This window comes from Dipodomys merriami, unplaced genomic scaffold (genome assembly GCF_024711535.1).
Source record: "Dipodomys merriami isolate MVZ:Mamm:240054 unplaced genomic scaffold, mDipMer1.0.p SCAF_7, whole genome shotgun sequence".
NCBI lineage: Eukaryota > Metazoa > Chordata > Mammalia > Rodentia > Heteromyidae > Dipodomys > Dipodomys merriami.
In genome coordinates this window covers 31,592,025-31,603,379 of record NW_027206290.1, presented here as the reverse complement: position 1 = coordinate 31,603,379, position 11,355 = coordinate 31,592,025, and the positions used below count along the sequence as shown (strand labels likewise).

Below are 11,355 nucleotides of genomic sequence, written 5' to 3'. Positions count from 1 at the left end.
TTTTTTTTCACTCACTCACACGAACTTCAAAGAAAGTATTAAGAGGCTGAGGAAGGGACTGCAGAGATGGGAAGTGGAATCAGTGCTGAGGACAGAGAACTGGCAAAGAGGTCCAAGGAGCTGGAAAAGAAGCTGCAGGAGGATGCTGACAAGGAAGCCAAGACCATCAAGCTGCTATTACTGGGTGAGATGTGAAGCCAGAAAAGGGGAAGGTAGTGCTTCTTCCTGGGTGGGGAGATTCTATCACATCCCATTGAGATTGAGGGGCAGGCCAGTTTCCTTCTTTCCAATCGGTGTTAGGCAGGAGCACCAGGATTAAGTTAATATGGAGACAGTACATCCACCATAAGGGAACTCAGAATGCCAGTGTTACTGAATTTCGTACTGTTTTTGAATAAGAAATCATATAAATGCCAGGGTGGTCCCATCTATCTCCAATTGTAACATTTCCTGTTAGCTTGGCAAATACCAAGAACTCTGGGTCATAGAACCAGAAGAGAACAGAGCCTCCCTTCATGAATGGATTCTGAAGTTCCACTACACATTTCCACCACACTGCCTCAAGGATAGGTCCACTGATACTTGCCAAATATGCTGACTTCCTCTTTGGAAGTAGGGAGACCTGATTGGAGCAGCCATGGAATCTTTCTATCCACCAAAGTCCTTTCCTAATATTAAGAAGTTGTTAAAGCCCTTTGTTAAGTGGGAGGGTCATTAACTTGATGCTGTTTATGCTGAGAAAATAAAAGGTATCCCAGTGAGTCATTCAATTAATCATGGCTATAAATAGAAGCAAGACAAGAAAATTTCACATCATTAGTATTTCAGAAATAAGCTAGGTGCAGCAGGGACTTACATGATAGACTAGGTTTTTGCCTCTTTGGGGACTGAAACATCAAGGCTAAGGTGCCTCACTTTCTTTTTTTTTTTTTTTGGTCGGTCGTGGGGCTTGAACTCTGGGCTTGGGCGCTGTCCCTCAGCTCTTCAGCTCAAGGCGAGTGCTCTACCACTTGAGCTACAGTGCCACTTCCGGTTTTCTGGTGGTTTATTGGAGATAGGAGTCTCATGGTCTCTCTTGCCCGGGCTGGCTTTGAACCGCAATCCTCAAATCTCAGCCTCCTGAGTAGCTAGGATTACAGGCGTGAGCCACCAGCGCCCAGCTTAGGTGCCTCACTTTCTCCCAGTGTACCCGGGGCACAGCCCAAGGACAAAGTACAGGAGCATCTCTCTGTAAGACAGACCCAGATGCCAAAGAGCCCAGGAATCATATAGGAAAATCTAAGAGATGGCAAGCCCACTGAAAGAAATTTGTTTAAGCCTAAACAGGTTTCTTTTAGGTTCAGGATAAGCAGCTTAGAGGAACAAGCACAGACCCTGTGGGAGGGCATTGAGGATGGGACAATTGGTGTAGATGGAGAGGATTGAAAGGAATGTGAGGTTTTGATGGGGTAAGGAAAGTGTGAATGAGGGCATTTTGGTCAATTAATGGAACCATCAAGATGACAAAAAAGACTTACTAGTGAAGCAATTCTGGCTCTCTCCAGTCCTACCCAAGAGTACTCGTCTTAAGTTAAAAAAAAAAAAAAAAGGATGCTTAGGAAATTGTTAAAGGAATTTTCCATGAATACATCAGTGGTTGTCAATGCTTGTTAATAGGATGACTGACTTCCAAGGTCCATTTGGAAATATATAGAAAACACTTGGTTTTTACAACTTTGAGTGTAGTTACAACTGCGAGTGGAACACTAGTAAGAGGAAGCCAGGAATGGTTCCAACTCTCCTACAATGCAAAGGACAGCCATCTACAACATAGAAAATCCAACCTCCAATATAAGTAGTGCTAAAGTTAAGAAATTCTGCTCTAAATCCTGGTCAAATGGCCGGAGCTCATGGTGTCAGGAGCACCATAGGGCAGCAATCATTCCTGTGTTCTTGTAGCAAGGCTCCCAGATAACACTTCTCATACCATCTACTAGAATGTTAGGGAGAATAATGGAGATTTGAAGGGTAAACATTTCTCCTTTCAGGTGCTGGGGAATCAGGGAAGAGCACTATCGTCAAACAGATGAAGTAAGTAGAAACAAGACCCAAAAGGATAGAGGTGGGGGGAAGTTGTCAGTGGGCCAGGGGAGGGACTCAAGACTGAGGCAGTTAGGTGCTGGTGGCTCACACCTGTAATCCTACTACTTAGAAAGCTGAAATCTAAGGTTTTTGGTTCAAAGCCATGAAAAGGCATGAAAATCTGGGAGGCTCTTATCTCCAAATAAGCACCAAAAAGCCACAAGTGGAACTGTGGCTCAAGTGATAGAGCTGGTGCTCTACCACTTTGAACAAAAGATGTCTAGGCCCAGAGTTCAAGCCCTAAGTACTGGCACCAGTGGGGTGGAGGTAGGGAACTGGGTATAAATAATCTGACTCCTAACATTTCCTTCCTCCTACACTTTGAGACAGCATTAGGGATAAAGAGATGGAAGTTGGGCTGGGAAGGCAGCTCAGTGGTAGAGCGCTTGCCTTGCATGCATGAGGCCCTGGGTTCAATTCCTCAGCACCACATAAGCAAAAAGAAAAAAGCCGGAAGAGATTAACTCTTAGGACCCTTCAAATCCCCGAGATTCCCAACCCCTTAGGTCGGGTTATTAAATCCAACTAAAAGTGGAGTATCTGCCCATTGAAGGATCATTCACCAGGATGGCTATTCGCCAGAAGAATGCCTGGAGTTTAAGTCAGTCATCTACGGAAATGTGTTGCAGTCCATCCTCGCTATCATCCGAGCCATGTCCACGCTAGGCATTGACTATGCTGAACCAAGTCGGGCGGTAGGTGATTGATGTTACGTGATTATGGGTAGAAACAGGGTTAATGAGAAGAAACAGACCAGAGGTCAAGAAATCATAGGGAAAGTTAGTAAGAAAAAGTTCTGTGTAGCTAAAATCCCATATGTAGATTCAAATCTCTGTCCTAGGAAAATAACCTCTACTTTTATAACATGTTCACAAAACTCTGTTTCCTCATTTTTATTTTTTTCCTCTTTACCATTTAAATTGCTCCCCCCGGGCTTTGCGCCTTGGTCATGAAAACTTTTATAAACCAAAGTCCTGGCTCTAGTATCATTAGCCTTAGATTTGAGTTACTGAAAGGACAAATAGGCTTGTTTTCCATGCTGTCCATTTCTTGGATATTCTAGTTTTAAAGTTCTAGTCTCCCTGAAGCAAAGGACCCATGCTATGTGGCAGTCACTTTCAGAGTAAGATCTGAAGCATGAAATACCAACGAGGAAGCACCTGGGGCTGTTTGCTATCCTCTAGGCATCTCAAAGCTGGATGTATTTCCAGATCTAGGGTATACACTCAAGAGTTCACTGCAAGTTTTCTTAGGTGGACTTTTCACCTTAGGTTTTGGTAGCAATGCAAACCCCTTTCCATTCATGGTTGTTTACAGATGCCTTCTGGACAGCCTGACTCCTGTATCATTCTCAGCCAAGTTTCTGCATTTTACAGGATGATGGTCGACAGCTCAACAACCTGGCTGATTCCACTGAGGAGGGGACCATGCCCCCTGAGCTGGTGGATGTCATCCGGAAGTTGTGGAAAGATGGTGGAGTGCAAGCCTGTTTTGAGAGAGCTGCAGAGTATCAGCTCAATGACTCTGCATCTTAGTAAGACTGGGATGGGAGGGAGGGTGACACTTGAGCAATCCTCCAGGAGAAAACCCCGCCAACCTTCAAATGCAGGCACTGAAAGTTGGAGATTCATAAGGCTGGATGTAAAACCACAGGGCTACCTGCCAGTTCCCACTATTCTGGATTACTGTAGGCTGGCGCTTCACAGCCTACAAAGCTGAAGTCACAAAATTCAAAACAGAGGTGCTCCACCTAGCAACCCTTAGCCCTGTGCTTTTAAGACAGACCCTGAGACACTGCCAGGACAAACCAAAGAAAGGAGGTCAGGAATTAAGAGACAACTTTGCAAAGCTGGGTCCAAAATGATAAGGGACAGTTTATTGATCCTACCTGCAATGGGGTAGTATCAGATGAGTTTGAGTCAAATGGATTTGTGTTTAATTCCCATTTGTCATTGAATTTTGAAATCACGCTGTTATTGCCTAGCTCTGGAATGCTGCCTTACCAGGGCCATCACTGTTAAGTGTATTACGTAAGGGAGTCAAGACTCTTATCCCTGAACTATAAGCCTTCAAGGTAGGGTTTATGTGTACATGGACTTGAATTCAGGGGGTCTCCCTCCTGCTTAAGCTTTTTCTGCTTAAAGCTGTCATGCTACCAGTTGAGCCATACTTCCACTTTTGGCTTTTGCTGGTTAGAAATTAGACTTGTGGATTTACCTGCTTGGGCTGGCTTTGAACCACAATCCTCATAGCTCAACTTCCTGGATAGGTTTACAGGCATCAGCTACCAGTGACTAGCTTCAAGATAAAAAACAGAAGCACAATAACTAGCTTGCCTAAGGTCATATACATAAGTAGAAGAGGCTGATTTCCACTCATGTCCACAAAGGGAAATATTTTGTTAATACTATACCATAATGCTTTTGAGACAGGATCTAGCTGTCTTTGCAGCCTAGGCTGGCCTAGGACTCATGATCCTTCTGCTTTAGTCTCCAGTGCTGGAACTTAGTCCCACATACCACATGCAGCTACATAATATTTTTTCACCCTATTAACTCCTTTGAATTTTTCCTTCATCTCTAAAATGGGGATATAAATCTTAAAGGCTTATGAAGTTCAATGAGAATTTAAATATGAATATGGCTTACATTAAATACTGATGTTCACTTTTCTTCACTATTCATGAGTCACTTTGCTTTGAATCTGCCTTCATCCTTCTTTTTAACCTTTTTTTCTTTCTAGTGCCAGTACTGGGACTTGAACTCAGACCTTGGTACTGACTTTTAGCTTTTTCTATTCAAGGCTGGAGTTCTATCACTTGGCTTTATTAATCTCTTTACATCTATTCCTCTCTCCTGATGAGATTTTTGGTACCTATTTAAACCAGTAAATCTTGTTCAAGGGTCTAGAAAAGCCTCTAAGGCAAAACCCAAGGAAAAGTTATCAGACTTGAACAGAACACATGACTGAAATGGGCTGTGCCCCCTTTCTACTTACTTTTGTAAGGCCCAGGAGGGCTCAAAGGAATCCTAGATTTAATGCTTCAGATGCCAGTCCTGGTTCTATCACATTAGTTGTGACTTTGGATAAGAAATATTTTCCTTCCATTGGCCTTGGCTTTGGCAAATGTAATGTCAACAATGGCCAATCACTTTCTTCTAGTTATCTGAACCAACTGGACCGAATTACAGACCCCAACTACCTCCCCAGTGAACAAGATGTACTCCGATCCAGAGTCAAAACCACAGGCATCATTGAAACCAAATTTTCTGTCAAAGACTTGAATTTCAGGCAAGTACTGTTTCCCTGGGGGCATCTTCAGATGCACATGTGCAGTTTCAAAAAGGGGTGTGGGCATGCTTCGTGCTCTTTGCTGAGGCCCAATGTTCATTGCTGAGCCCAATCCTAGTTCTGCTCTCATCCCACTTCTGGCTTTGCTCACTGGTCCCATTGTGGCCACCTCTCATGTTGAATACTGTAAGAGAACAACTGCTTCCTCCCTCAGGATGTTTGATGTGGGAGGGCAGAGGTCAGAGAGAAAGAAGTGGATCCACTGCTTTGAAGGAGTCACCTGCATCATTTTCTGTGCAGCTCTCAGTGCCTATGATATGGTACTGGTAGAAGATGATGAAGTGGTAAGTGGCCTTTGCACCAAGCAGATTCAGTGGTACAATCTCTCCCATTTCCCCCTTTCTCTAAACCACAAGCCATTCAATTCAATGCCCCTCACCCAGTTGTATCAGTTAGTACTGTCAGCTCAGCCATTTTATCAGATCAACCAATGGCTCATGTAAACAACTCCAGAAAAACCTCTTCCTCTACAGGTTTTAGTATACTCTTCCATGTTGCTTATAAATAATGGGAAATGAATAAGGTAGAAAGATGAAGAGTTGAGTCTGATGTGTACCTTTTGTGTGTGTGTGGTACTAGGGACTGACCAAAGCATTGACAATACCTTCCAATGAGCTGTGATTACAGGTTTATGTCACCAACCTAGTTGATGTTTTTTGTTATTATTGTTGGCAGTCCTGGGATTGAACTCAGGACATTTGTGTATTTGGAGCACTAGGGCTGTACCCAAGCTTCTCTCATGAATCCTAGACATCTACTTGACCCATGTACTTAACACCCTGAACCCCCCCGCCTTTTTCTTGCCAGCCCTAGGGCTTGAATTCAGGACCTAGGCAGTCCCTAAGCTTTTGTGGGCAAGGATACTGCCCTATCACTTGGAGCCATAGCTCCAACTCCAGCTTTTTGGAAGTTAATTGGTGATGAGTCTCATTTTTTTTTGCCTGGGTTGGCTTAAACCATGATCCTCAGATCTCAGTTCTGAGTAGCTAGGATTAAAGGTGTGAGCCATTGGTGCCTGGCTCTATCTTGTTTTTGAGTCTTGCTATCTTTGCCTAGCATAGCCTTGAATCTCAAGTCTACTTCCATCTTGTGAGTAGCTGGGATTACAGATATGTGCCAGCATGCCCAGCTGATATGTATCTTTATGCAGCATAATAAGAGGGGTTGAAATACTAACCTCATTTAGAAGCCTAAAAATGTACTAAGTTTCAACAGGAGACTGGAAGACCAGGTTTCTCACATGCAAAATAAATTGGCAGCTGGGTTCCCTTAATCTGTAAAGTTCGATAAGACATGAACACTACAGGACAAGTGTCTATGCCCTGCTAGTTACCTTGAGTCTGAAAGGAAATCCAAGCTATGAAGATGCTAATTTCACATAAACATCTGTTCTGCAAATGGAGGCCAGCTGCCTACTAATTGTAAAACAAAGTTTTCTTCCTCTAGTTATTGTCCTTTCTAGGTAATAGATCAGGTTCACATTAGAGCACTTGCTCACTGTCTTACAGCACTATTTATTCACTTTCCAAGATCTTTTCCACCTTAAAATCATGAGGTCTTAAAGGGCAGTGTAGAAGTATTAACAATGAAGAAAGGCTCTAACTCTATGGTCTATTTCAAGCCTCTATATATAGGTCTGTTCCCCAAGCCAGGTGCCAGTGGCTCATGCCTGTAATCCTAGCAGCATAGGAGGCTGAGATCTGAGTACTGCAGTTCAAAGCCAGCCTGGGCAGGAAAATCCATAAGACTCTTATCTCCAATCAACCAACAGAAAACCGAAAGTGGCACTGTGGCTGAAGTGGTAGAGTGCTAGCCTTGAGCTGAAGAGCTGAGGGACAGTGCCCACGCCAAGTTCAAGCCCAGGCCAAAACAAACAAACAAACAAAAAAAACTATTCCCTAAAAGTAAGCTGGACTAGAATACAGCCACCTCCATACTGTTTATATCTTATACTTTTCTCGGTCTCTGAATGTAGCAACAAAGAAAATAAGAGAGAAGTGCTGGTGGTGTGACAATAAGAAATTCCTTTACTGTGTCACCAGGGCTGAAGTATCCATGTCATGTTCCTGCTCCAACTGAGATCTGGATATCATGAAATCTATCAAAACATCTTAAGAGACAAGTGGGCATGTGCTAACTTGGGCCTGATTTCAAACCTGTAACTGCAGTACTTATGAACGCTAGAGTCCTTATTTGTATCCTGGTTGCCAAAGATCTGTATATCTTTATTGTATACCTAGATACTAACCACTACCATGGAAATCACATATACATGATCTTATTTAACTTTCATAATAATCCTATAAGGATTATAGAGACTCACAGTTGCTCTAGAATTTTCCCTGAATCACCCAGCTACCAAAATGAAAGACAGGAAATGAAAAGCAACTAAGATCCCAAGATCTGTCTGGCTGTACTCCACATTAAAGGACAGAAGCTACTTCCTGTTTTCCTTTCACATGTGGAACACAGTAAACAGGTATCTCATAAACCCAATCTGATTATTTCCAATGGTCTTTCCTCTTTCTAGAATCGCATGCATGAGTCTTTGCATCTGTTCAACAGTATATGTAACCACAAGTTCTTTGCAGCTACTTCTATTGTCCTCTTTCTTAATAAGAAGGACCTCTTTGAGGAAAAGATCAAGAAAGTCCATCTCAGTATCTGTTTTCCTGAGTATGATGGTAAGTGTCAACTGCTGCAGATAACAGCAATGCCTTTTAGTAGTGACTCACATGCCAAGGAGACATAAAGGTAACTTATCTTAAGGGAGAAACTTGAGCATTCAGGTACAGGGTTTAAATTCAGATGTGTCCAGAACACAGGAGATAGCAGACTGAGGGGAGCCACTCACTGTTGAAAAGGATACCTGCTAGAAACCAAATATGAAGATACAGAGATCTCTCCTCAATGTTTTGCTTCACTCAATAAAAAGCACTAGAGTACAAGAGATAACTACCTCCAAAATTAGGCCCCAACTGTGTTTATCTAACACAATGTGGAATAAGTAGCCTAAAAATGGGTGAGGCCTTAGATTCTAAACTCTAGGACAGCAGAAAAGAAAAAAAAAAGTAACTAAGAAGGGTTAATTTATCCCATTCTTCACTATTTTTTTTTAAAACCAGGGAACAACTCCTATGAGGATGCAGGGAATTATATCAAGAGCCAGTTTCTTGACCTCAATATGAGAAAAGATGTCAAAGAAATCTACAGCCACATGACCTGTGCTACTGACACACAGAATGTCAAATTTGTGTTTGATGCAGTTACAGATATTATCATCAAAGAAAACCTCAAGGACTGTGGTCTCTTCTAACATTCCTCTGATCAGAATCCCAAGATTCTGCTTAATACAAGAAGGTGGACGTTTCATTTCTCTGAGCCTCTAAAATGAAGATAACTTCCCTATCTACTACTTCACAGGGTTATTCTGCAGAGCACAAATTCAAATGCAGGGAAGGCTCAGAAAAGCTCTTCTGGTTAGTCACACACGAAAAGGCTGCAATTTGTGAAACTCAACACCTGGTTTTTAGAATCTCAACAAACTATCCCCAGCATAATGGCAAGCCTTCTCTATAATGCAAAATAAACAATTAAAATCAAACCCTCAATAAACCTGCCACTTCTCTTTTTACAAATAGATGTCTGTGACTCAGCTCAGAGATTTGGATCCCTGGGTGGGTGACTTTAGTTTCTAAAGACACATCCAGAAATGATCATCACTCTGCCCTCTGGGCTGCCAAACACACTGAGTTTCCTTTATCTCTATAAATAACTGTTTTGCTACATAAGATACTTTCTGACTAAACTCGGAGAACATCAACACACACCCACTTAGGATTTTATTGTTGCCATTTCTGTATCAAAAAATTCCGAACAAGTGAGCAATCTAAAATTCTTATTTCAACTGCTACCTTTTGGGAGAAATAAAGACTGCTGAGCTTCCTTTAGGCACTGAAAATGTTTGTTGATGGGTCCACATGAAACTGGCTGCAAATAACATCTTCCCAGACCAAGAAGTAAATTATTCCTTTGAACTCCTCTGAGGGAAAGGAAACTTTATCTTGACAGGAGGTGGTGAAGTCAAGTATAGATTTAGCATTTACAACTACAATACTAGTGAGGAAAGCTCTTGGCACCCAAGGTTTAGTATATAAAAGACAAAATGTCAAAATGAAAATCTGCACCTTGCCACAAACACACATTCATACTTAGGCTGCTTCCAGCAATATTAATACTAGAGAGTAGCATGTGCTTGAAATACACTAATGAATAAATTTGCAGCCATTGAGATTAGAATCATTCTGGGTTGCCTGAAAATAAAAGTAAACACCAACCTGGGAAGATTACCAAAGGAACTGTTCTGGCTAAATCTACTGAAGATGTAAAGCTAGAAGCCCAAAAAAAACCAAAAAAAAACAAAAACAAAAACAAACAAACAAAAAAAACCTGGGCAAGACTTCACACATCTAAGGCCCTCCTCTGAATGGCAGCCCAACCATCACCAACTTGTTCTCCTTAACTCAATATACAAGGATTCCCCACCCCCTCACCTCCTGCCCCTCTGCAAGTATGTTGAAAGCTAAAGACCTCAAGTCTTTGTTTTTGAGGTAAGGTCTCATTTGTTGCCCACTGGTCTTCCACTCAGGGGCAGATCACCTTCTCTCAGCCTTCTTGTTAATAGATGTCACTTTTTTTTTTTGGGGGGGGGGGTCCGGTCCTGGGGCCTGACCTCTGGGCCTGGGCGCTGTCCCTCAGCTCTTCAGCTCAAGGCTAGCGCTCTACCACTTGAGCCACAGCGCCACTTCTGGCTTTTTTCTTTTTGCTTATGTGGTGCTGAGGAATCGAACCCAGGGCCTCAGGCATGCAAGGCAAGCGCTCTACCACTGAGCCACCTTCTTCCCAGCCCTAGATGTCACTCTTTTAAAGACATCTACCACCATGCCCAGTTCACAGTATATATACTTTTATCAGTTATATATATAGGGTGTGTGGGCTTCCTTGTTACAGCTTCATTTCAGCTGCACTCCAGTCAATCTTACCCTCTCCATCAACCTCTCTAGCCCCCTCCCCTATACAAAACATTCCAAACAGGCTTCATTGTTCCATTTTCAGAGTTGCAAAAAATCTATGTCATCAGTACCAGCTTAGAATATATTAAAATGTAAAATTCAGAGAATTTTTTTTTTTTTTGTTGGTCGTGGGGCTTGAACTCTGGGCCTGGGCGCTGTCCCTCAGCTCTTCAGCTCAAGGCGAGCGCTCTACCACTTGAGTTACAGCGCCACTTCCGGTTTTCTGGTGGCTTATTGGAGATAGGAGTCTCACGGTCTCTCCTGCCCGGGCTGGCTTTGAACCGCGATCCTCATATCTCAGCCTCCTGAGTAGCTAGGATTACAGGCGTGAGCCATCAGCGCACAGCTTCAGAGAATTTGTTAAAGCATGATTAGCACGCTGGTTTATTTTATCTGTAGTTTCAGAGCTCTTAAGTCCTGGGTTAAGAACCTTCAGCAAAGCCTAATTTATTCTATTTATTCCAGAGGATAACTCCACATCTTGTACCAGTTTGTCTTTAATTAGCTAAAACTTCTTGGTCCTTGAATCTAAGCAGAAAATACATATGGGTCAAACCACAGAGTGTAGGCCATGCTCCTTGGTTACAAACATTCACACAGAACCTACCTTCTAGATCTGCTATGGAAGACAGGTCTCCTGGCAGAATAATTAAAAGTCAGCAGTGAACAGTTTAATTTAGACTTCTCTTTTCTAATAGATACCTCAACTTCTTCCTGGTTTCTAAACAAATCAACAAGAGGTAACTTGGAAGAACACTTTACAAATGTTTGTCTTAGAGGAGGGAGGAAATAGCAACTCTTAAAAGCAACA

General features: G+C 42.5%; 1 protein-coding gene across 1 annotated transcript; it reads left to right on the top strand.

The window, feature by feature from the left end:
* Window positions 1–9,057, top strand: Gnat2 (G protein subunit alpha transducin 2). The gene is made up of 8 exons (XM_070006219.1): window positions 1–184; window positions 2,028–2,070; window positions 2,675–2,816; window positions 3,498–3,655; window positions 5,284–5,412; window positions 5,627–5,756; window positions 8,003–8,156; window positions 8,598–9,057. The coding sequence occupies exons 1-8, from the start codon at window positions 67–69 to the stop codon at window positions 8,786–8,788; spliced, it is 1,065 nt and encodes a 354-aa protein (XP_069862320.1). The 5' UTR covers window positions 1–66; the 3' UTR covers window positions 8,789–9,057.
* Window positions 9,058–11,355: the final 2,298 nt, after the last annotated feature.